At 51.1% G+C, this 25,765-nt stretch overlaps 1 protein-coding gene and 1 long non-coding RNA gene across 3 annotated transcripts in view; one reads left to right on the forward strand and one right to left on the reverse strand.

Moving 5' to 3' along the window:
• CD99 (CD99 molecule (Xg blood group)) overlaps positions 1–15,181 on the reverse strand; it is a 33,012-nt gene extending 17,831 nt beyond the window's left edge. The window contains exons 1-3 of one of the 2 annotated variants that reach the window (XM_032475299.1): positions 15,016–15,180; positions 1,171–1,203; positions 211–255 (exon numbers count right to left, since the gene is read on the reverse strand). In XM_032475299.1, coding sequence (XP_032331190.1) covers positions 211–255; positions 1,171–1,203; positions 15,016–15,082 — 145 coding nt within the window. In that variant the 5' untranslated portion in view covers positions 15,083–15,180. Of the gene's footprint in view, positions 1–210; positions 256–1,170; positions 1,204–15,015 lie in introns of both variants that reach the window. The other variant, XM_032475300.1, reaches the window with a different exon arrangement.
• On the forward strand, positions 14,152–17,382 carry LOC116662064. Its single transcript, XR_004318044.1, has 3 exons — positions 14,152–14,277; positions 16,364–16,497; positions 16,862–17,382. It is a non-coding gene; the product is annotated as an uncharacterized LOC116662064 (long non-coding RNA).
• The last annotated feature ends 8,383 nt before the right edge of the window (positions 17,383–25,765 follow it).

The raw sequence follows: 25,765 nt of genomic DNA on the forward strand, positions 1-25,765 counted from the left end.
GACACTTCCCACGGACCACAAAAGCATCTCTCCCATGTGACCCTTGTCACAGCCATTCGAGACCAAACATTCAGCAACTCTAGCCAAAGCCATGGAACAGCTCGTCTTCCAGCCGTCTGTCTACACGTCGTCCGGCCCTTGGGGGGACTGGGGCTCCCTGGCCGCGGTGTCTCAACTCTCTCTGGAATGCCAGGTGCATTGGCTGCTTACCGGCGCTGGGCTTTTTGGGGGCAGAAGTGGATTTCGTGCCACTGTCTAAAGAGAAAAGACATTTCAGTCAGCAGACTTGCAGCTGGGACGCAGAGACAGCTCTCAGAACCGCTTCCCCCGCCCTGTGACGTCGAATGGGCCGCGCGTGAAGTTCTGAGCCCACAGAACAGTGGTCGCACACAAGGACGGGGCGTGCGGGTGGGAAGGACGCACACGGGACCCCTGGTTGCAAGGCTGTGCGCGTTTATAACGAGGAACGCACTTTTCCTTCTGGGGACCCTCATCCAGGCTGGCCCTCTGGGGGCCAAAGGTGAGCAGGCTGAGGTCATAAGAACCAAAGATACCCCCTGGGCCTGCTTCTCTCCCCACTGGGCGAGAAGAAAGCTTCCACCATCAAGAAGAAAGCTACCTCTGCGGCTGGCTTCTGCTGCCCCCATGGTTTTAATTCAAGCCTCTGCACTGGACCCCAGGAATTACAAAGGTGTCCCAGGCTGAAGACTCTACCCCCAAATTCACAACCACGGGGAGCCTCAGAACGCGGCCGTACTCAGAAACAGGCTCTTTGCAGCAGTGGATGAGCGCAGACCCTGAGGGTCGACCCCCTGCTCAGGAGGAAACTGGGGAAGCTGGAGGCACCGACGCAGAGGGACACGGCCACGTGAAGGCACAGGCCGAGACGGGGGTGACGCGGCCGCAAGCCCAGGGGTGCAGCCCCTCACCCCCCGCCCACCCGCGTGCCCATGGGGGTCCGCCCCAGCCCCTTCCCCGGGCGCCAGGCAACCCTGTCTGGCACTGCTAATCACCACAGGGTGCGGAAATTATCCCACCAAATAAAATGTGTTTATCCCATCAAGGGCATCTTGAATTTTCTCATCCCACGGGACTCGAGGGACCCCAGGAAGCTGCGTTTCCTGGGGTCCTTTGTAAAACGCGTTGTAAAACGCGTTTAATACGACTCACCGTCAAGGGCGTCCGATAAGTCAAAATCTTGGCCTAAAAGGGAAAGAGTCCCATTAGAAATAAGTCAAAGAAAGGTAAAATGGGAAATTAAGAAAGCCATTAGAAAGGGCAAGATTTGGGATTTTCAGATGCTTGCGGGATTCAGCGCCTTTCACAACGTAAAACGTGTTGTGATTTCTCACGTGAAATGTTTCACTTTCAGACCTCCAGGCAAGAAGATGTTCATTTATTATTTTTTTTAGACTATTGATAACCTTAGAGTTTAGCAGCAGTTAAAATAGTGTCAAACCATGATAACTCTGCACATACATTATTCCAAAAAAGTGGGTCTTTTGACACAAGATAGTAACCATTTCCAATACATGATGGGGGAAAAAAAAAAAACACAGGGAAAATCCTTGAATAAACAAGCTTTCTATAATTACCCAACCGAAACATACTTCTGTACAAACATTCGACAACCCAGAAAAAGGTTAAAAAAAAATTTGTTTTTAATCTCCTGGGATCCCAGAGGAGGAGAAACTGCCTTTATTCCACTGTGTTTACCCCGTTACGATGGAACTCTCTCCCAAGTCTGTGTGTGTGTGTGACTGCGTGTGTGTGCGGGAGGGAACGTTCATGTGTCTGTGGTGGGTGTGTGTGCGTGTGCATTCGCGTGTGAGACACAGCATGTGTCTACTTACTGTGTGGTTTGGGGTGTATGTGTGAGGTTTTGCGTGGAGCTATGTGTGTGGTTTGCAGGTGTGTATTTGTGTAGCTGGGGTGCATGTTCTGTGTGTGAACACACACGGGTAGATGGGTCCGGGTGCCGTTTGGGGGCATGGAACTTTATGTGTGTTTGTGTGTGCTCTTTGTGTGTGGGAAGGGTGGTTCGCACGTGCATGTGTGTAGTTTGTGTGTGGGCACGTGTGTGGAGGTGTGTCTAGGGGCAGTTTGGGGAGTGTGTTTCTCTGTGTGTTTTTCCGTGTGTGTATTAAAAACAGGCAAGCAGACAAAAAAAGAATGAAATAATGCCATTTGCAGCAACGTGGATGAGTTCTGCAAACCTGTGTTCCATCACACTAAGTAAGTCAGAGAAAGACAAATATTATGTGACATCACCTTTGTGTGGAATCTAAAAAAATATAATACAGGGTGAGGCACAGGTTAGTGGTAGAGCGCTTGCTTACCATGAAGGAGGTCCTGGGCCCAATCCCTAGCTCCTCCGTTAAAAAAATCAATAAATAAACAAATAAAACAAATTTTAAAATGATCCAAATGAATTTATTTACAAAACAGAGACAGAATCACAGACAGAAAACACACTTACGGTTACCAAAGGGTAAAAGAGGGGGAGGGATAAATTGGGAGTTTGGGATTAACAGATACACATTACTACATATAACATAGATAAACAATGAGGATCTTCTCTGCAGCCCAGGGAACTACATTCAACACCTTGTAGCAACTTTTGATGGAAAAGAATCTGAAAAAATAAATGTATTTATGCCCACATATAACGGAATCACTGTGCTGTACGCCTGAAACTAACACACACTGCAAACCAACTCTACTTCAATTAAAAAAAAAAAAAAACTATATGAACAATGAAATGTGCCCCAAACTTTAAAAAAAAAAAAAAAAAAAAAACTCGGGAGGAAGGTGGCAGAACCCTCAGCTCTGGGGACAGCCTGCTCTGAGCGGTCGCCAGCATCCACACCGGGGCGGTTCCACCGCCTCAGAGCCCGGACGTGCCGGTCTCTGCACCCACACAGGTGCCCAACAAAACAGAAGCGGTTTCTGCACTTCCCGCAGCAGGCGAGAGGCGGCAGGTGCTCCCGAGGTGGGGTGCGGCTTGGGAGGGACTTGTATGCGCCCGAAGACCCCAGCGGACACGCGCACGCTCGCGGGCCTATGGGTTCACACAGAAACCCACGGGGGTGATTCGCCCGAAGGCGCCTGTCTCAGACGCTCGCCTTGCTTGCCATCATGGTGACCCCGAAATCCAAGGAGCACGCCCCGGACATCGGGGCAAGTCGCCCCGAAGAGATTCCAGGAGTGCACGATGCCGTGTTTAGGGGGAAATGGGGCGCGGGGCCTTCGGAAGAACAGCGGAAGGGGTGAGGATATAACTCAGTGGCCAAAAAAACAAACAAAAAAGGTGTGCTTAGCGTGCGTAAAGGCCTGCGTTCCATCCGCAGGACCTCCATTTTTAAAAAATTTAAAATTAAAAAAATAAATGTAAAGAACAGCAGAGAGGGCTGTTTGGACCGCTAAAAACCAACAGCGACAAACGTGAACGTAAAAGGCAGATCTTTACGCGTAACGTGTGCTTACGCTTGTGCGCGCGTCTGGGTCCGCACGCGCATGGATAGGCGTGTTTGTGGGGATGTGTCCGCGTGCACGTGCATCCGTGGGCACGCACACTGCATGGGGGGGCACTGCACGTCTGCACGTGCGCCCACGCGTCCCTGTGGGCACGGGTGTCCACGGGGGCTGGTGCACGTGGGGTGCACATGTGCGCTCACGGGTGTCTGCGCGTGCAAATACGCACTGAACACGAGTGCTGCGTGTATGCGCGTCTGCATGTGCCCGGGAGCACCGAGTGTGCACGCGTCTGCCTGTCTGTCTGCTTCACCACCCTGCGTGCAGCCGGCCCGGGGCTGTCCCCGCGGCCTCGCAGGTCTGGTTCCTCACCGCCGCCCGCCTGGATCGCACCCTCACTGCGAGGCCGCCGCGTCTCCCTGCACGACCTGCCCTCCTACAGGCTCCACCCGCTTCGAGGGGTCACGGCCCACCTCCATGTCCTCTGCTGACCCCCGCGGGGCCCTGACACACATCAGAGCCTGTGTGCCTGGGCGCAGAGCCTGCACGCGGGGCAGGAGCCAGGCGTCCGGGCCGCACATCCAAGGCACTGAGCTTCTTGGTGAAGCAGCCCAGCCCAGTCCAGCCCATGGGGGAAGCCTGCACAGGCTCCCCACCCCTCCCGGCCCCCCGGAACCCGCAGGCGTGCGGGGCACAGCCGGGGGCCCCGCAGAGCCATCCCCGCCTGCGCCCTCCCTTGGCTTCAGTCTTTCCTGTTTCCCTCGGCTGGTCCTCCCGACACCGGACGCCTCCGAGGCCACCCCGGGCGTGTGGCGCCTCCCCGGGGCGCGAGCGCCGCCGCCCCCGAGCTCCGCAAACGGGTGGTTTGACAGCCACGAACTAAGCAAATGACAAATTCAGACCAAGAGAAGGCCGTCGGGTTTCTCCGAAACTCTACCAGGACCGCACTGGGACGTAGAAACAAAAATGAGGCTAGAAATGCTGACAATAATGACTTAACGGAAATTGTAAGTTACATCATTTATACCTGAACTTACCGAATGCATAAATAACTACAAATAAAGTGGAAATAAGTTATAGACACAAATTTAGAACAGAAAGAAAATGTAGTGACTAATAATTATAGAAATTACAAACAACGTAATTTATGATGCACAGAACTGAGAAATCACGTAAGTAAATATACAGAAACATATAGAAATAAGCCATAGAAACAAAATTAGGAGAGAAATAAAACGGAAATATAATCACAGAAATTACAAATTAAATCATTCACACTTTAGACACAGTTTATAAATTACGTAAATATATGGACATAAAATAGAAATAAATCATACAAAGAAAATAAGAAAGAAAATATAAATTTTATAATAATAAATAAATTGTAAATTATATAAATTATAAGCAGAACCTATTGATTATATAATGAATAATATATAATATTATATATAATAAATATAATAAAATAATATAGAAATAAGTTATACAAACAAAATTTGAATAGAGAATATAAATTTTTATAAAAAATAAATAAATTACAAATTACACCATTTATAAGTTATGCATAGACTATCAATTATATAAATGAATATATGTATAAATAGAATAGAAATTCTAGGAAAAAATTACACTAAATTTGTATAATAAATTAAATTATGTAATTTATAATTTACACAAATTATAATTGATACAAAGAAACTATCAATTATATAAATGAATACATGTATAAATAAAATAGGAATAAAATATAGTCAAAACTCAAATAGACTATACATTTTTATAATAAATTATAAATTATGTAATTTGCAATTTATACACAGAAACTATTATACACGTGAACATACATATATATAAAACAAGAATAAATTCTAGAAATAAAATTAGAATGTAAATACAATATAATAATAAGTTTTAGAAATTATGAATTATGTAATTCATCATTTACCCACAAAAACTACCAATTACATAAAAAAATACAGGTATAAGTAAAAATAGAAGTACCCTCCAGACACAAAATTAGACTTGAAATAAACGTTAGGCAGGCAGAGGATTCCCCCGCCTTCCAGACGTTCACACGAATAAGGCAGGAATCCCATAATAATCCCGCAAGGCTAACAGCAGCCCCAGATGAATTTCCCCAGGGCCTCGTCTGTTCCTGGGGCTCGCTGGACAATCCAGCTGATCTCCACAACTCTCCCTTTTGCGGGGGGTGAGAAACAGACACCCCGTAACCTCCGACCCCGTCCCCCCCACCGTCAAAGGCAGCATCAGGGTCCCCCACGCCCTGAGTCCACCCGCGACAGCCACGCCCTGGTCCTGGCCAGACGCTGACCTTGAGCGTTCTCCACTCCCTCCCGCCGTTTCCCCCACCCTCACTAGAAACAGAGGTTGCAGAAGACCCACAAGCACATTAGGAGGGACTCAGTGACCACGCGTGTGCTTCACATTCAGCCTCTGGGGGACGCCCGGCACAGGTGTCTTTTTCTGGAAAAAAGAAACCCATCGCATGGCCCGCTCCTGAAAACCACGACTCTGGGCTTGTGGGGGCTTGTCTGCGGGTAATTCCATGGAACCCACAACTCCCCCAGGTGAGCAGGGAGGGGCCCCCGCGGGATCAGGTGATGGGAAGCGCTGTTTGATTTGATTTGATTTGATTCCTCCCTGTCTGAGACGGCCTGGATTTCCTGCAGCTGGCATGACCGGCGCCAGGCACTGCCGTGACCTTTCTCGAGGTGCGCGACTGAACGTTCCTCCTGGCAGACGTTTAGTCTCCAGGAGGGGCATGTTTTCTCGTGTGCTGTAACTCCGGGGGACAGCCCTCCCAGCCGTGCCAAATTTTAGAAGACCCCGGACAACCCGCTCAAGCTGTGAGCTGGGCTCTGGGTTCCGAGGACCAGCGGTTTTTAGAATTCGGGGAGCCCACGTTTCTGGACCCTGCGTCCAAAGACAGATTCAGCGGGTTGGGGCCAGGCCTGTGAACCTGCATTTGTAACAATCTCACAGGTGACCGCCCACCCTTCTGGGCTGAGGTCCCCTTTCTGAGGACCCACTCTGAGCCTTGCATGGTGGGCTGGGACACGGGGAATGACAGCCAGGGTCCCCTGAGCCCACTGCTGTAGGGAGGGAGTTCCAGGACCCCAGGGGATCCAGCCTCCCTCAGGGAAGAAACCGAGGCATCGCTCCCCGAAATACCATCTCCAGGACGTGACTCGAAGCCCCACCTCCATTTCCAGTTTCATCTCCAGCCACCTCTCTTCACACTGGTCCCTGTCCTGCCCCTTCACGCTGGCCCCAAATGACCCAAATTTTTATCAGCTCATGGATCCCCCTGCATCTCCAGGTTCTGGCCCAAAGCCCCCAAACTGGAGTTAACGGTTCCGCTTATTAATCACTGTGGAGTCACGTTGTATTTGGTGGTTTCCTTTGATAAAATCACCGGATATTCTGAATCAGCAAGTATTCAGTCATGACTCCTGAGGAAAGACAGTTTAGCGGCTGCACCCTCAGGTCTCACTGTCATCAGCTAATGAATAACACATAACCTGGTGTTATGCGTGTTCCTGCATCATTTAATGTTACATAACCTGTATTGTCCATGCCCGCAGCAGTATCACTCCTGCCTAAACGAAGTTCGTCTCACATGCATTATTTTCTCCCTAAGGCACCTGGCAGCCTTCTTGTGCTTAGAGGCAACAGACAGCACTTCAGCACTACATGGCAGGGGTGAGTGGGTGGGTGGGTTACACAGCAAAATCACAAGCAGAAAGCACAAAAACGCAAAAACATGACACTACACAGACACTTGTTCACAGTCTGAGACCGGAAATGTGACTCAGTTTTTTTTTTTTTCTCTGCCCTGCACAAATTCCTGAACTGAGAGAGTAGTGATTTGAGAATTAAAAATAAATGGCAGCAAGTAGGCAGATTCGCAAATAGAGAGTCTGAGAATACTAAGGATGGATGGTACTTAAGGACAAACGACTTACTCATAGTAGTGCCTGTGGTGTGTCACAGATGTCACTGTGCATTCCTTGAAAATTTACAATCACCCCCAACATCTTGTGAAAGATTTGGGGGAGGGGGGTCACACAGTGTAAACACCTTGGCCGTCGTCAGGCCTTGACTCGAATCCTCTACTTGGCGGTAAACGCCAATCTCTTCTTTCTGTACCAGGAAAACTCCTATTTCATGCCTCAAAGCCCTGATGAGATGCTGCCTCCTCCAGGAAGCCCTTGGCATCCCTCCCAGCCAGACTAAGGCATTTCCGTGGGCAATGCCTACGCACATCACAGTTTGAGAAGCATGGCCTCTAGATGTTGGTTCTCAACTCTTGGCTACACACCCAGGGAGATTTTATTTTCAGTCCCAATGGCAGCTGTACCCCAGGCCAGTTATATTAGAAACTTTGGGGGCTGGGATCTACCAGGGTGTTGAAGCTCACCCATGTGATGCCAGTGTGTGGCCTGCTTTGCAGAACCCAGCTATGGATTTTCACTTCCTCAATTCTCCTTAACACGGTTTCTTCCTTCTGTCTCATTTCTGGTGTCTTGGTCCAGGGTCTGCCAACAGCCCTGGCTGAGGCCAGAGCCTTCTTCACCTGCACACTGGATAGTTGGTTTCATGTCATCAGTTTCCTTGGCAATCCTATCTTATGCATTAAAAAGTACATTATTCCGTGAGGGGGTCCCCAGGCCTCCTCAAAGTCCCCGAGGGTCCAGGGAATAAACTAGTTAAGGGCTTCTTGTATTCATCCTGGAAAGATATGAGGAGTGGGGCTGGGGGAGGGGGGAGGTTCTCAAAAAGAGCAGAAATGGAGAATGGGGCAGGGGTAGAGAAAGATTTAGAAGTGAAATCAGCAGGACTTGCTAACATCAGAGGTGGGAGAGGGAGCTGGCAGGAGTGAAGGGCAACTTCCGTTGGAGGAGGGGGCTGGGCCCATGGTCATATCACAAAAGGTAAGGGTAAAGGAGGAGATGAACACCAGGGAGAAAAATCACGAGGAGCTGAGAATACAGCCAGGGGTCCAACCAGATGGACCCGGTGTCTGAGCAGTAACCTGGGTAAGCCCCACCTGGAGAGAGAGTCGGGGGTGGGAACCCAGCGGCACCCTTCCAGAGGGGGACCGGGACGCTTTCTCTGCTGCATCAGGACACAGGGTGTGATCTACACCCCAGCAGAGGCCCATCTTCCCCTCCCTGATTCCTTCCCCAACACCAAGGCAGCTCCTGAGCCTGTCACAACGCGGGGATGATAACTCAATGCCTCATGATGTGCTTGTGACGAGGTGAGGGTGCTGGCAGTTTCAAAGCAACGAGAAAGGGTGCCCCCTCCAACTGGAAACCGCTTGCGATGGGCTCCCGCAGCTCCCTGTCTCTCCGTCTTCTGTCTAGCTATGTACGTAGGTAATCTATTTACCGATCCGCATCCATCACTGTTATCTGTCAATCAATCTATCAGTATCCACCTGTCCATCTACCTGTCTGTCATCCACCCACCCATCAACCATCCATCACATCCGTCAAGGGCTACCTCCCTGCAGCCAGTTCACGAGTCCTTAAGTCAATTCCTCAGCACGGAGGGGCCCTGCCCTCCCCGGTCCAGCAGCGACCGGCGCGGGAACCTCGCACACACCCAGCTGTGCACCCACCTCCCGCTCGCTCACACATTCGTGCACACCCAGTGCCCTTCCTGCTACACAGTGTTACTCTGTGTCCAATATGTAAGCGTCGCCCTGTGTCTCTTCCACGGGGGATGAGGCACATAGTGTTGCCAAATACCGTCATTTCCACTGAGGACCGAACGTGGGCACTTTTTTTTTTACCCCCGTCAAAAGTACACTTGGAAGCCATGACTTTTTGCGCTTTCAAAAGTGGCTGATCCTCAGCAACCTGATGGCCCTTCTCAAAAAAAAATGGTGAGATGCTATCTGGAGAAAGCAGAGCAATGTGAAAGGGGTCCAGACCGGCCACGGAGTTTGATCCGTCCTGCCTGCCGTCCGCGGGAACAAAGACATTTTCCATCGCGGCCCAGGCCACCCAGACAGAGGCGACGTCACCAAAGCCTGCGCAGAATGGCTGGGTGTTTTTCTTCTCTCATCTGTTTTATGTCCTTCTTTTCGACACTGCTGGACACTCACTAAACTCACAGCCCACCAACGGGTGTCTAACTAGAAAAAAAAAATACTGCATGCATCTAACTCTGCAGAAACAAAAACAGAAGTTTCTGGTTTCCTGTTCAGGGGATTTTTTTTTTTTTAAATAATATGAGCAATGAGGTTGCTCACCGAGTCCTTCTTAACACAAAGCTGAGCCACACCCACGGGCTCGCTCCCGAAACTGGTGTCAGAATGGTAGGCAGAACAGGAAATTCAAAGCCAGGAGCTGCTGTGGCCCTGTGTGGCCAGCTGCAGACACAGATGCGAAAGGCGCAGGCAGACCCCGTCGAATTGCATTACACTTTACCGCGTTTTTGACAGACTGCGGGTTTGGGGCAACCCTGCATCCAGCAGTGTCGGCGCCATTTTCCCAGCAGCACCAGCACACTTTGTGCCTCTGTGTCACATGTGGGTAACTCTCCCGCTACGGCAAACTTTTTCACTAGGATTACACTTCTTTGGATGACTAGCGATGAGTAATCTGTGATGTTACCATGACAACTCGCTGACGGCTCAGAGGATGGTTTGCATCTTTTGAGCAATAAAGCGTATTTTTTAAATTAAGATCTGTACGTTGGGTTTTTTTTTCATGCTTTTTTTTTTTTTTAAAGAGATAATGCTGTTGCACACCTAAGAGGCTGAGTAACTTTCACATGCACCAGGAAACCAAAACCATTCACGTGACTCGCTTTATCGCAGTGGTCTGGAGCCAAGGCATCTCTCCGAGCTGTGCTTTGAGGATGAATTAGGTAAATGCAAACAACGAATTCTGGTTAGTTAACCTCTTTCACTCAAGAGATTAGCACAAACTTAAAAAAAAAGAAAGAAAGTAAGTGTTGGGTGGTCAACCAGCTCCCCATGTGAGGACAAAGCCAAAATGAGACGCAATATGGCGGCATTCCGCAAGACCAGCAATCTGTGCATCCCACACAGCCTGGCGATTGTCCCAGGAGGATGCAAATATAGCGAAATATTCACGGATGTTGACCGCGATGTGTCTCTGTGTGTGCGTGTGTGTGTGTGTGGGGGTGGTCTTTGTACTGTAAGGTTGTGAGTGTGACTGGACATTACTTCTCTTTCCCCTGGTGCAGAGGCTTTTCTGGGCCGACCTTTGTGTTGAACTGTAACGTTCCCCGTCCCACTTAAGACTCTCGGGCCAGCCGCATGGCCACAAAGGGGCTGCTGTGACGTGCATCATTAAATCCACGTGAATGATTACAACGCTCGCGGGCCGTTCATTTTTCAAGTACGTGTCATCTCCCGAGGGTTAGAAAAAAAAAGCCCCTCTTGTTCGTAAAAACTATTTCCCAGTATATTGTACCCTCCCAAGAGGACTTCTGGAGACCTGTAAGCACACACTCTGTTATCAATCACAAGAATTGGGAAAGGAGATCAAAGAGTGCTCTCTGTTGCTTTATGTGGGACGGGCACCCAGGTGTGACAAGAAGCCACACGGGGACTCAGGGAGGTGAGTCTCTCCCACGTCTCCTTGTACGGTGCCCCTCGGACGTCTGGGCGTCCGAAGGGTTCCAGGGTGCTGAGCGGCTTGGAGTCCTCCCCCACCAAAGACAGCAACAGCCTCACCTCTAACCCTGTCTGTAAGTCGCACACGGCATGTGCTTTTTCTTCCCCCTAAAAGCAGCCACTGTCATTGGAAAATCTCAGCAGGAACAAACACCACACACGCTCCACGTGGGCGGTGGTCAGTCTCCTCTGGGGGAAAACATGAGCTGGAAAAAAGTGCCAGGTACCCTCCGTGAAATCCCAGCCTGACGCTTACACTCTGCATGGGCTGAACTCCTCTACTAAATGCATTCTTTTTTTTTTTTTTTTAGTTTTAGAAGAAACATGTTTATTTTATTTTATTTTATTGAGTTATGGTCAGTTTACAATGTTGGGCCAATGTCCAGTGTAGAGCATTCAATTATACATGAATATACATATATTCATGGTCACATTTTTTTTTCCGCCATGAGCTACAAGATCTTGTATACATTTCCCTGTGCTCTACAGTATAATCTTGTTTATCTATCCTATACATACCTGTCCGTATTTGCAAATCTCAAACTCCCAGTCTGTTCCTTCCCACCCTGCTACCCACAGGCAACCACAAGTCTATTCTATGTCTGTGAGTCTGTTTCTGTTTCGTATTTATGTTCATTTGTCTTTTTCTTTTTTTAACTGCATTCTTTTTTTTTTTTTTTTTTTTCAGCAAGAGGCTGCCAACTAGCACATTATCCAGAGGAAGAAAAGTGCTTCTCCCTCCCCTGCCAAAATCAAGTATTTTAATATCCCCATGCGCAAAAAAAAAAAAAAAAAAAAAAAAAAAGTGTGGAAACATCGTCAGCTGAGAATTCAGAAACCAGCAAAGCACTGAGGGAAATAACAGGCAATTATCCTTTATCTGAGCCAACATGCAGGCCGGATAATGAAACTCACTTCCTCTGCCCGGTGGGCAGAGACCTGGCGGCCACGGGGCAGAGGGGTGGGAGGCTGGAGAAATCAAGCCGACACTTGCTTGGGTGTGGGGGTGCCAGGGAACCCCCAAACCACCCGAGTCTGCTTCCGTCGGCGTTTCCGGGTTTCAAACAGTGCGTGCAGACCGCCTCCGGGAGAGTTGTGAGGCTGGGGACCCATATCCCACGCATTTCTCCCCGAGGTCCCCCTGGTACCAGCCGTTTTAGGGTCTGGAATGGGGTTTTTTCTAACTGGAGGAAGAAAACAGAATCAAAACACCCAGCAGCCAACAACCTAGCATTCTTACTACTTATAAACACCGGGGTTTCGCAACCTAACATCTGGGGCCGGATGACTCTCTGATGGGGGGTGTCCTGTGCACTGTGGGGTGTGCAGCTGCGTCCCTGGTCTCCACCCACCACGTGCCAGGAGATGCCCCCCTCCCTGAGTTGTGACAACCAAAAAAATGTCTCCAGACTTTGCCAAGTGTCCCCTGGGGAACTGAGCTCTATTTAAAGTTGAAGTGGCTTCTTTCCTTCTCTACAACCCACGGAAATGTCCGGAGAAACCTGGTCCCAGTGTTCCCGAGGACTCTGAAAGAACGCCAGGGCTCTCAGCCCTGAAGTGAAGAGCTGTCCTTGACTCAATGGACTTTTGTAGCCAGAACGGAAACCAAAGCAAACCCCTATTTCTAAAGGGAAGTGTGTCCTCAGCTTCTCCCCTGATAAAAACCCCATTTGTATCTCTCAGGAACAGCCTGTCCCTGCCCCGGACCCCAGAAGGATCCGGCAGGGGAGAGGGGGTGGGGCAGGAGGCCAACTTGTAGGAAAGCTCTGCGCACTCTCTGCTTTTGGGGGGCGAGTCGGGATCCCCTCCCCTCCCCTCCCCTCCCTCCTCCACTGCTCTGTGCCTCTGCCACCCCACTGCCACTAAAACGTCAAACTCCCCCATCTTGGAGTGGCCGGGAACAACATGCCTAGAAATCAGGCAATTTCGGGTTATGGGTACTGTGGGTTTTTCTAAAAATTATCATACGGCTTGCCGGGGTGCCCCCAAAATATAGCCTGTACATTAAAATTGTCAAAAATGGTCACCCACGAGAGCTTCAAACCCAGCCAAGTGCTCACACTGGCCAAGATGGTGTTCTTGGCGGCTGAGTCCTTGAACTGTGTGACTGTCACCGTCTTTGTGGTCCGACAACCTAGCTGTCCCATGAGATGTTTCTCTCCCCGCCCCCACCCCAGGCGGATGGTACTTTTCTGGGCGACCAGAAGCCCTTCTGCCCCATTTGCCTGGAACCCAGCGCACTGCGAGGGCTCTGTGAGGACTTAACTCATGAAACAGGAATGAAGGCATAGCCCGAGGGATGCACGGAAAATTCTTGTGGGTAGATGTCACTCAAACACACAGCAGAAACAAGACCCCGTGGAACGTTTGTGGTGGGACAGTCAGGTGGGATTTGGTGAAGGAAAGCAGGGACCCGTTCCTGGCCCTCCCTACCCAGCAAACTCTAAACTCTTCCAAGAGGTCCCCGGGGGTCAGGCTGGATTTTTTTTTTTTTTTTTCTGATTCTCCACCAGAACGCACAACTTCTAGAATGCATGGGACACATCGAAAAAGTGCACACATCAATGTGCAAATCCTCTCGAGAGCAAAAATGGGGGAGTCAGGGTGGGGTGGGGCAGAATTCAAAATCCAGCCTCTAGCGCTGAGCTGGAAATTTCCAGGTGCAGACCAGGCCCTCTCTGTCCTGTGTCTGGGTCCTAAAATGTGCCCACCTCCATCCCCCCTCCTCAGTCCTAAAAGGACGCCGGCCTGTGTGCCTGTCCACTCAGAAGCAACCATGTCAACAAGGAAAAACCGATCCTTAATTGGAGAAAGCGAGTTTTTTTTTTTAAGCCACGCTCAGCAGGACCCCAGCATTTCAGAGAGAGACTGCAGGAAAGTTAAGACCTCGACTTCCATTTTAAAAGGAGAAGGAGAAAAATGCGGGCGACGGCGGGGAGGAAGCCAGCTTCGGCGGCGAGCGTGGGGGCCCTGGCGTCCTGCCCGCCCCCTGACACTTTGCTCCGTGATTGTCTGAGTCCTGCGCTCGGACAGGACACACGGGGCACGCGCGGCGACCGGGGAGAGCGCGCGTCTCTGGCCGGAGTCGCTCTGCGCCGAGCCGCGCGGCCAGGACACGCAGAGCGGTGAGGACCGTGCCCACGGCGCCAAGTATTTTGACTCCCCCCGCCCCCCCCTTCCCCCGCCCGGCTTCGGGCTCCCGGGACGAGTCCAAATTTAGGCCCAGGCCGCAGGGCGTGGCTCCGGGAGGCGGCTCCGGATGGGGGGGGTCGCAGGGCCGGGCCAGCGCTGGCCGGGGGGTTGGGGTGGGGGGGGCGGGGCAGCTGCAGGGGCGCGGGGGCGCGCCCCGGGAGCGAAGGGGGATCCCGCGGGAAGTGGGGGGCGTCGAGTGCCTCCGCTCGCCCAGGTGCCTGGAACTCTAAGAGTTTGTGGATCTGAAGACAAACGCTGACTTTCGGCCTCTGGAGTGAGTCCAAAGGCGCGCAGCGAGGGAGCTGGGGACGGCAGAGGGGCGGTGGCCGCCCGCGGGAGCGGCGCGTCCGGCCAGCGGGGAGGGGGGCCCCTCCACGCGCCTCCCAGCCACACACTGTGCGCCCCCAAAGTAGTGCGCCCCGAAGTACGTCCCCCCGCAATGCGCCCCCCAAGCTGCGTTCCCCACACAGTGCGCTCCCTAAGGTACACCCCCAGTGCGACCGCCAAAGTGCGTCCCCCACGCAGTGTGCCCCCAAAGTACGTCCCCCTCAACAAGAAGGGCCCCACAAGTTTCGCCCCCTCCCTTCCCCCGGTCTGGCCCTTCCCTGGAGTCCCGGCGCGGGCTCCAAGCGGGTCCCCCAGCCCGCGCCGCGCCCCCGGCGCGCACTCACCGCGAGCGGGCAGCAGGGTGCAGAGCAGGCCGACCAGCAGCAGCGCGCAGACAGCCCAGCGAGCCATGGTGCGCCCCGCGCCGCGCAGGGACCGTCCCGGGAGCGGCGCGCGCGGGCGGCTGGCGGCGGGAGGGACTCCCCCAGCCCGGGAAGGGGCCGGCGGCGGGGAGGGGTGGGGCTGCGGCGCGGTCGCCCCGCCCCGGCCAGAGCGGGCCCCGCCCGCGGTCCCGGGGAGCACTAGGGGGCGGGAGCTCGGGAGCTGCTGGGCGGACGGAGCGGAAGAGGGGCCTGCGCCCCCAGGGGTGATCTCTACCCGGAGGAGAAGGAAAACGAAACTCCGTCCCTGCTGGGAAACTGTGGGGCCCCCCCACCTCCATCCACGTCTCTTTAACGGGATCCCCAGGGCCGCCTCTCCTGAGGGCAGGGTGAAGCCCCTCCTCCCTTCCCTGTTAGGTGTGGACCCCCTGCCTGGATGCAGCAGCCTGGGGTCCCCAACAAGGCCCCAGGGCACCAGTGGGGTTTTGGGGTGCAATGCACCAGCCGTGACTTCCCAGCCTGACCAAGGACCTCTCTTGGAGGAGTCTCCGCGTTCCCGCAGTGTCTCCCGGCAAAGCCAGGGGTGGGGAGGGACAGGATATGTCTTGCCAACCCCCATCCGGGGAGGCTGGCGCCCTGGTTGGGGGCGGGGGGGGGGGCAGGGGAGGTGACAGCCCCAAGCCACAGCTACAATATGGGTGCACTTTCCTGCCCCAGGTTTCCGATTTTTTCTTTTTAATTAAGACAGTAGCTTAAAATTCTGTCTGTCCCTCCAGGGTACGGGAACACCGTGTCAGACTGAGAAATATCCCTGAGTCACATTCTGGCACTCCACCCTCCAAACCCTATGCTTCTCGGGGCCAGCTCCTTCCCCATCAGGCCCTTCTTCCCTAGGGTGACTCAGGGCTCCTCCCCCAGGCCCTCCCTGCACGTGTCCTTCTGCTGCCACACACAGGGACATGCCTGGCCCCAGGTGCCTGAACTCACACCCCAGGGGCCCTCAGACAGCTTACCTTACAAGGCCGGCAGTGTGAGCAGACACAGCTGGAGGCAGGGAGAAGGTGGTTCTTTTCCTGGGCCAGCAGAATCCCCAAGACATGATTGTGGTTTACAAGCATGAAGATAATGTGATGATTTTCAGAGGAAAACAAACAAACAAAATCTGCCTATGAGGTGTTCTTTCTTATAGTTAACCTGGGTTGAATGCCCAGCCAGAGAGGGCCCCGCCTCCCAGCACCCTCCCCTCTTCATTTTTTCCTACCCCTCCCCTTTCACCCTTAACTCTGCCAATGACTACTTGCCCTCTCCCCAGGCCACAGTCTTGTGGGGCAGGGGGTGCTGATGGAGAGTATGGACCCTGGGCCGTCCTAAACAGGAGGACCTCCAGGGCTCTTCTTGGGGAGCAAGGGGATGCCGGAGCTGCTGCAGCCATTTTGGCACCTTGAGGTAAGCCAAATGAATAAAGCATAGATGAAAGAAACATGTGCTTCGTGCCAGCATTAACATCGAACGATACTTCCTGAGGAAATTTCCAGTTCACCCCAATGACTTTTAAAAGAAAGACCCTACCTGGCCAATCTTCAGTCTCTGCCAATTGGGACACCTCCCTCTTTTCACTGCCTTTAATATTCCAGAAGCTTCTGGAGTGCGTGGTATCAGGAAGGGTCTGGGTGCCCATCATCAGCCATAATAAATAAGCACCGTCACCCTCTGAAAGCCAGGCCTGGAGGCTTTGTATTTATGTCCACACATAAAGGCCTTTGGAAGAGTTCTCTAATTCATTAAGATGACTTTTTTTTTTTTTTTTAAGTATTACCTTCCTTGGCTCCAAAGTAAAAATCTCCACAACATCACACAGATGCTTTGGCCTCAAGAAGCTCTAACTTCCAGGATGAAGATTAAATTAATTGAAAAAAGCATCGTGAGTTGTATCCGGATACCACGGAACACGCACGTGGGTCGTAAGCCAGACCCAGAGTGGGACGGATCACACTGGGGAACGGGCCTCTGGCTCTGCACGTGAAACCGAGGGCACTCGGCACAGACGTGCATTACACTGTGCCTTGCCTAACGAACAGTGAACTTGTAACCTGCCTTCACTGATCGCTTTCATTTTAGCTACAAACAAAACAAAACAAAACAAAACAAAACAAAACAAAACTTGCGCATCTCCCTAACATGGCGCCCAAACAGTAAGATGTTTGTCTGAGTTGTTTTTCAGGGACTTGGGGTCAGTTGTGTCCAGTTTGAGCTCAAGATGGTTAAGACTGGTTATGACCACAGACCCTCCAACTGGGCATTTGTGAGTGTCCAAGTGGTGATTTTTTGACGTCCGAGGGCCACAGACTCCACCCTCAGGACAGGATAATGCCCCCATTTTCTGAACAATGGTCCCAGAAAGAAGCCCAGAGCTTAGCTGCACCTGCACAGAATGATGGGTGGGTGGGTGGGTGGGTGGGCAGAAGGATGGACGGATGGATGGCTGAATGCAGGGCTGGATGCAGGGGTGGAAGGATGGATGGATGGATGGATGGGTAGACAGGATGGATGGATGGATGAATGGATGGATAGATAGATAGATAGATAGATAGATAGATAGATAGATAGATAGATAGATAAAATAGGAGGTTCCTCACCTCCAGGACAGGGGAATCTGCTCTTTTAATGTTTTCAACAGACAGCCCGTCAGGAAACATGCGTTAATAATCATACACACGGTGAACACTCAAGCTGCCAGTCTTATTTGTATTGAAATTCCATTTGTCACCTCAACACTCCCCCGGCTGAGAACATACCTGTGAAGTTTCACTAAGTTTCCACCAACTGATGAGTTTAAACATTCAAGTTAAGCAGAGGCGACTTGTAATCAGTGGACAGGAAAACCACACCCATGTACTGTAAGCTTCATTTTCTGACGATGAATCAGATTTCGAAAAACACGGAGTCATTCAGCATCTGGAAGGCGTTTGGTGTCACCAGTTATGTAACCGGTGGGATCCCATAAGGATGATACTGGTCTGTAACCACACCCGGAGAGAAAACCCTCGCAGAGCTGAGGAGGTGGGAGAATTCTAGATTTTGTTTATTTATGATGAGGACAAAGGAAACCAAACATAATGAACTTTTTTCTTTCCATTTGCAACTGTAGACAGACTTCGTTTTATTCTATAAGATATAGCTTTTTTTTTTAGCTTTTTTTTTTTACAGCTTTTTTTAAGGACTTCTAAGATACAGTTTTGTTTTGTTTTTTAACAAATGGAAAGTCTGTGGCAAACTTGCACGATTTTCCCAGCAGCATTCGCTCACTTAATGTCTCTGTGTCACAGGCTGGTGATTCTCGCAATATTTCAGACTTTTTTTTTTATCATAAGTATATTTGGGATGCTGATGTGATCAGTGACCTTTGATGTTACTACTACATCTGTGTGTGTCCCTCTCATGTTAAAAAATAAAATCGGTATATTTATACAATGGAATACTACTCACCCATAAAAAATTATTAAATAATGCCATTTGCAGCAACGTGGATGGACCTGGAGATCCTCATCCTAAGTGAAGTCAGTAAGACAGAGAAAGAAAAATGCCATATGATATCACTTATATTTGGCACCTAAAAACAGACAAACTTATTTACAGAACAGAAACAGACATAGAAAACAAACTTACGGTTAACAGAGAGAAAGAGGGTAGGGAGGGATAAACTGGGAGTTCAAGATTTGCAGATACCAACTACTACATATAAAATAGTTAAACAACAAGGTCCTACTGTACAGCACTACGTTCCATATCTTGTAGTCACCTGTGGTTAAAAAGAATACGGAAAGGAATATCTGTGTGTCTATGTATGACTGAAACATGCTGCTGTGCACCAGAAATGGACACAACACTGTAAACTGACTAGACCTCAATAAATAAATAAATAAATATACACAACAATAAAAACAAAATTCAGCCAGGCAAATGGTAAAGGTCTTGTTGAATTTAGCTGGTGATTCAAAAATCCGGCAGCGTGCCACTGAGCAGACAGAAAGGAGTTCTGAGGAGCTGCACAAAAATAAAAGATTTCTGTAGGCAGAAGGGAGCGGGGACCAGGATGGTTGCGCCAGCAGAAAGCAGGTTGGTGGTGACAAGTTCTCTACCCTCAGGGGATGGCAGGTGCTTAGAGCCACATTCCCTCTCTGTTGCCGACCGGCTGACTCCTGAGGACCTGGTTTAAGATTCCACTTCCAGGAGAGGCCAAAACTGTCATTAAGTCAAGCCTCCGTTTGCTGACATGGGGTTTAGCAGGAGTGACTCCACTTTGAACCCGTCTTGTTTTTAACGTCTTCACTCTGTCCTGGCCGTTCTTTCTCACTTATGAGGACCCTCGCTGGAGAAACCAGGATGGGTAGAAGAAAATAACTTCCTTTCTTGTAATAGCTTGGATGCACTGTTCGTCCTCAACGCTTGTCACCCTTTTCCCATATCCCAAGGGCTCTGATCAGTGACAGCCACCAAGCAGGCTCCAAAAGCCATACCTCTGAAGGAATGAACGAATGCATCGGTGACCCCTAGAGCTTTGCAGTTAACCACGAACTTCTTCTTTTTTTGTTTTAATTGAGAGAAAGTCGGTTACAATGCTGTGTCAATTTCTGGTGCGCAGCACAGTGCTTCAGTCACACACAAACATACATGTATTCGTTTTCACATTCTTTTTCCCCACGAGTTACCACAAGATCTTGTATATATTTCCCTGTGCTGTACACTATAAACTTGTTCATCTATTCTATATATACATGTCAGTATCTGCAAATCTCAAACTCCCAGTCTGTCCCTTCCAATCCGCCTCCTCCCAGCAACCACAAGTCTGTATTCTATGTCTGTGCATCTGTTTCTGTTTTATATTAAAGTTCATTTGCCATGAACTTCTTAACTACACTGAGGGTCAGCAAACTGGGGCCAGCAAGTCAAAGCCCAGCCCACCACTTAATCGGGTGGAGCCCGTAAGCCGGACAGAGCGGTTTGCACATGTTTACGTGGTTGAAAAGACAATCCAAAGAGCTATATGTCATGACAATATATGAAAATAGTATGACATTCTGGCTGTCATGAAGAAGATCACAAATAACAAATGTTGGGGAAGATGTGGAGAAAAAAGAACCCTCCCGTGCTGTTGGTGGGAATGTAAATTGGTGCAGCCACTAAGAGGAACAGTATGGAGATTTCTTAAATAACTAAAAATAGACTCACCGTATGATCCAGCAGTCCCACTCCTGGGCACATACCCAGAAAAACTCTAATTCGAAAAGACACCTGCACCCCAGTGTTCATAGCGGCACTATTTACAACAGCCAACACATGGAGACAGCCTAAATGTCCATCGACAGGTGACTGGATAAAGAAGATGTGGTGTATTTATACAATGGAATACTACTCAGCCATGAAAAAGAGTGAAATCATGCCATTTGCAGCACCATGAAAGGACTTGGAGGAAATTGTGCTAAGTGAAATAAGTCAGACAGAGAAAGACAAACACTGTATGATATTACTTAGATGTGGAATTTTTAAAAATGCAACAAACTAGTGAATATAACAAAACAGAAGCAGACTCAGAGACCAGAGCAGTGGGGAGAGGGAAGGGGGAGGGGTAAGATAGGGGAAGGGGAGTCAGAGGTACAAACTACTATGTATAAAATACATAAGCTACAAGGACACATTGTACCACATGGGGAACGCAGCCCATATCTTATAATAATTATAAATGGCACATAGCTTTTAAAAATTGTGAATCACTATGTTGCACACCTGAAACTTAAATAATATTGTACATCAAGTCCACCTCAATAAAAAGAATTTTTAATCATAACTTAAGTAAATGCTTCTCAGGGAGCACCCTAGTTCCTTCTTTCCTTTCCACCTCTGACCGTGGTGTGGAAGGGATGCATTTATTGGTACAGAAAGAGCAGCCTTCTGCTCGGGTCGGGACAAAGGGCCTCGTCTGTTTGCTCCACTACCAGCTGGAAGACAAACGGAGTCGTGGGGCAGTGACTTTACCGGAGCAGCAGGGGGCCACGCCCGGCCTGTCCCCACCGCTCCCCCCACCCCGCCCTGCCGGGCTCCGCTGCCCGGGCTGACTCATCTCACTTCGGCCGGTTTGTTTTCCCCTCCCCATGGAGACGGCCACTACATCTGGCTTCTTTAACCGCAGAGAGGGAGGTGCTGAAGATTAGGGCAATCGGCTGCTCTGTTGTAGGTTTTTTATTTTTTAAGAGTAGGGTTGGAACTGAACCGTTTTCCGTCAGGCAGCAAATCGGTGTTTGCAAAGCTACTTGCCGTGGCAGTGGGTATGTTAAAAATCACAGCACAGACGCAAAAAGGAGAGTGACTAGGGGCAAGACACATGGTGTGTGTGCGTCTCGCCCCAGGTGGCCCCCGTGCTGGGGGCGAGTCTGTCTTTGTCCACCACCCCGTCTTTACCCCTCTGTCCAGCGTGTGAGGAGCCGTTTATATGGAAAGAAGAAAGGGCCTTCGTGTTTGGTTTGCCTTGTCCTCGCCATGCACAAATTCTCCCGGCTTTGCTAGGAGCCAGCTTTGCAAGCCACGGCCACACGGGTAGTGTCAGCCGTGGACCAGCTGGCAGGTGACTCTGGTGGGGCTGTCTAGGGCGGCGCCGGCCCCGGCCCCCCTCAGCTGGCCTGTGTGCAGACGCCCCAGGTCTGCACCGGATGACTGAGGTGCCGCCGACTCTTCCTTCGGGGGTGGGGGGCGGTCCAGACTCTCTCACCAAACCTTATTATTCCAAGATCGTCTGCCCTCTCAGGCTGTGCACCTCGACCAGGTCGATCTGCAGAGACAATTCGTTATAAAGCTTTGGGGAATGGACCCCTCTTTGGAGTAGGGGCATGTCTCCCGCCACCCTGTGGCCACGTAGGCAGTCCCACCCCACCCCAGCTCAGTTTGGCAGGGACAGGGCAAGAAGGCGCGTGCCCCAGTGAGGAGGAGGAAGTGTATGATCCTGTTTGCAGACAGGATACCAAAGACCAGGAATTTGAATGACTTTTGAAAAAAAATGTCCTGCAGTGGGCTGTGCCCGGCGGGTTCCCACTCAGGAGCCGGGGCCTCGTCAGCAAAGCCCTGAACAAAGCTCCCTGTGTCAGAAGGTGGCTGCCGCCCGCCCGCAGGGGCGGCTCCCTGGCAGGAAGGACGGGAGGGGATGGGATGTAAAGGGTGAAGGAAAGAATCTGTGGGGTGGGGGCTCCCGACAGAGGAATGTGACCCGTTCTGGAGTTTCAAGTGTGGCCCAAGGAGGCAGGGGCAGGTGGGCTGGAAGGGGTCCTCCAGAGAGGCTCAGGCTGCCCCGCGGGACACTGAGGAGCCACACGTCACAGAGAAGGAGGAACCTGGAAGCTGCCAGTTGACAAAGGAGGAAAGGGAGGCCCAGCCCGATGAAATGACACGGCTTTGAGGATGCAATTCTACCTTTCTGAGCCAAAGAGGGAAATCTTAGCTGGCATTTTAATAAACCTGCCTTGTCTCTCTGTCTGCTTATCTGCCCATTGATCCACCCATCCATCCACTAAAATATCCATCCATCCATCCACCCACCCACCCAATCACCCACTTAGACTCATCCATCCCTCCATCCATCCAGCGACCCACTCAGTCATCCACCTACCCATCCATCCATCCAAACATCCATCGATCCATCCATCCATCCACCCATCTATCCATCCATCCACCCATCCATCCACCCATCCACCCATCCATCTGCTCAGATTCATCCATCCATCTCTCCCCCCCCGTCTTTCTCTTCTCCTCTCTCCCTTCTCCCTCCACACTTGGCTCCTTTCCTCCATCATCCCATCCCTTCCTCTCTCCATCCCGCCTTCTCACACATCAGCGAAACTCAGCCAGACACCCACTGAATCCAATGGGGGAGACATCTGGGAACCAAATCTTTGAACAAACTATGAAAGTGTCTCTGTGTTACCAGCAGTGATATGGGGGGTGGGGCAGACGCTCTGGATGCTACCCTAGTGGAGACCTGGGGGTCTTGCCGGAGCCCAGATGGGGACCAGACGGAAGCTGAGCTGACAGTTGAAGAAGCAGCCGGCACTTGTGGATCAAAGAGGAAGGGAGTCTGGAGCGGCGGGCTCACAAGTGGCTGGCGGGGCCACAAGGGGACGAAAAGAGGAAGTGTGTGGTGGGGTCGGGGGAAGCAAGCAGACGGAGGCCACAGGCATTCCCCAGTCCTGGAAATGTCCCCCTGACTGTCCCCAGGTACCATCCTTGCATTCCACTCTCATGGTGCCCCCCACCCCCAACCTGTTCCCCAAGAGCCCCCTCCTGCCCCACAGCTGCCCATCTGTCTGCTCTTGGCTTCGGCTCTCAGGGTGCTTTTTGTTTTACTGTGGTCCCTTTCCGAACATCTTCCCCGAGCATCGGTGTGCAATGTTCGCTTTCCCATCAGGAAAGCGGGCTGCTCATTACTGACAACCAAGGAAACCCGAAAACCAACCAAACAAACAGAAAACACAGTAGAAGGAGAAGACACACTCCAGTTTGCCCTTGAAGGAAACCGGTGGTATTTCTCGCGGCCACTATCCTGAGGCTGAAACTCTCCATTCCTGTAATTTGCTTTGGCGTGATGTAATCCTGTTGTCACAGAGGGATCCGCATATAAAGCGTGCCCTTCATATGTAGATGGAGACTTTCTCTGCTGACATTTCCCAGTGCCTCTCCCCAAATCTCCCCATCACCCTCGTGCATAGACCCCCTCAATTCTGCTAACCCGGTGCCCTCGGCAGTCATCACCTTCCTGGACCTGCAACTTGGCCCACACAGGGAAGACCCTATTTCCAGGCTCCCAGATGCCATGAATGATTCAGATCTCATGTGGGCTGAAGACTGGTCCCCAAAGACGCGCAGATGGAGGAAGGGGCCACCAGCCAAGGATGCAGACGGCCTCTGGAAACTGGACGAAGGAAGGAATGGATTCACCCGAGGCAATTCTGCACAGGTCGTGAGCCTGGCAACTCGTCACTTTTAACCCAGCGACGCCCATCTCAGACGTCTGAGCTCCAGGAATGTCACATAACAGGTGTACGTCGTTTTGGGTGTGGGTCCTTGTTTCAGCAGAGGCAGGAAGTGAAGGCGCCCCACTTCCCCCGTCCCCCTCTGCCTCTCCCCGACTCGTGCTTGAGGCCCCTCCTCTCCCAGAGGTGCTTGTCTGCCTCCACGAGCCCTCTGGACCCAGGCACCTGGAGGTGGGGGCTGAGTCATGACAGAAGAGTTGCCTGTACCCCGTTGTTAGGCAATATTTCATCTTTACTGTCCTGCAGGGCCGTTCAGCCCAGATGCCAGTTGGTTTAGGACACTGAGCAGAGTCAGGAGTCTCAGTCCCGAGTTTAAACCCATCGCAGTCCCAGGGCGTTTGGTGAAGAGGCTGCCCCCAGGACCCCCCAGCAGAGCAGAGTCTCAGAGCAGAGCGGTGGGGCGGCTGGGGCCGGCGTCGGTGTTTCTAAAGACCCCCAGCCGATTCCACCACCCAGGCAGGGCCGGGAGCGACTGTGGCCGAGGCGACGCAAATCTGCAAAGTCGCTCTCAGGTCTGCAAGGCTCACCGAGGCGTCAGAGCCCAGCCCGCCTTGTAATCGCCCCGTCAGATGCTCCGCAGCTGCATGTGTGTCGTGTGCAGAAGCAGATGTCCCCCCCACCCCACCCCCCGGGGCGGGGCACGTGGAGCGGGGCGCCCAGGGCGCGGTGCTTTGTTTCCTTCCCAACCAGCTGTCGCTTCCGGGGAGCCTAACCTCCGCCCTCTGGAGCCACCAACCTCGGCAGAAGCAACTGGGAGGAAGCGTGGTTCCTATAAAACGGGGCTCCCCGTGTGGTTTTGAGTCACAAGGGTGGAATCCACATCAGAGTTCTGATGGCCTTCCTTATTTCAAAGAGAAGTGTGGAGCTGTTTGGCTTTTTTTTTTCGTAAGTACAAAAAAAAAAGCTTAAATAGATGATCAAAGCCAAAAAAAAAGTTTGTCTCTAAAAGTGGGCACGTCGTGGGCTGTACGGTCAAATCCAACCCAGTTTATCAAATTTCCATTCCTCTCGAGTTTTGTGTGCATGTGTGTGTGTGTGTGTGTGTGTGTGTGTGTGTGTGTGTGTGTGTATTAGACCCTACTGCAGGGATTTAAAACATCCTGCAGCAGAACTTTGTAAATAAACGTGGCCTAACATACTTGTGCCTTCTGTTGCCCTGGGATGGTGGAAGGAAAACACAATTTTGAAAAGTCTTTGTTCTGTTTTCATGGGGTCATGATGCGAAGGAAGATGCTATGACGGAAAAATTTTATGGATGTTTCGGAAAGTTGTATCCACCCAGAAAAAAAAAAAAAACCAACTCTGCAGGCATTTAAAGCTCAAATTTACCCAGGGATATATCTGACTCATATTTTAGGCACTGACCCAAGTTAAAAAAAAAAAAGCTTAATCATTTATAAGCTATTCCATGCATTTCTAATATACAGTGAAGGTTTTAATGTTATCAGGGGTCAATTTTCTTACCATCGAAACCGCCGTAAATTTAGTTTAATGCATGCCATTTTTAGTAGGCCGTCATGTCTTTTGCAAACAATCCAATGACATCTTGACCAGTAAGGATTTTATAAGGAACACAGACTACATGGTGGAGAGCCCCAGCTGGACGGAACCCACAAGTAAGTGCGTCCTGTCCCCTCCCC

This window comes from Camelus ferus, chromosome X (genome assembly GCF_009834535.1).
Source record: "Camelus ferus isolate YT-003-E chromosome X, BCGSAC_Cfer_1.0, whole genome shotgun sequence".
NCBI classification, from domain to species: Eukaryota; Metazoa; Chordata; class Mammalia; order Artiodactyla; family Camelidae; genus Camelus; species Camelus ferus.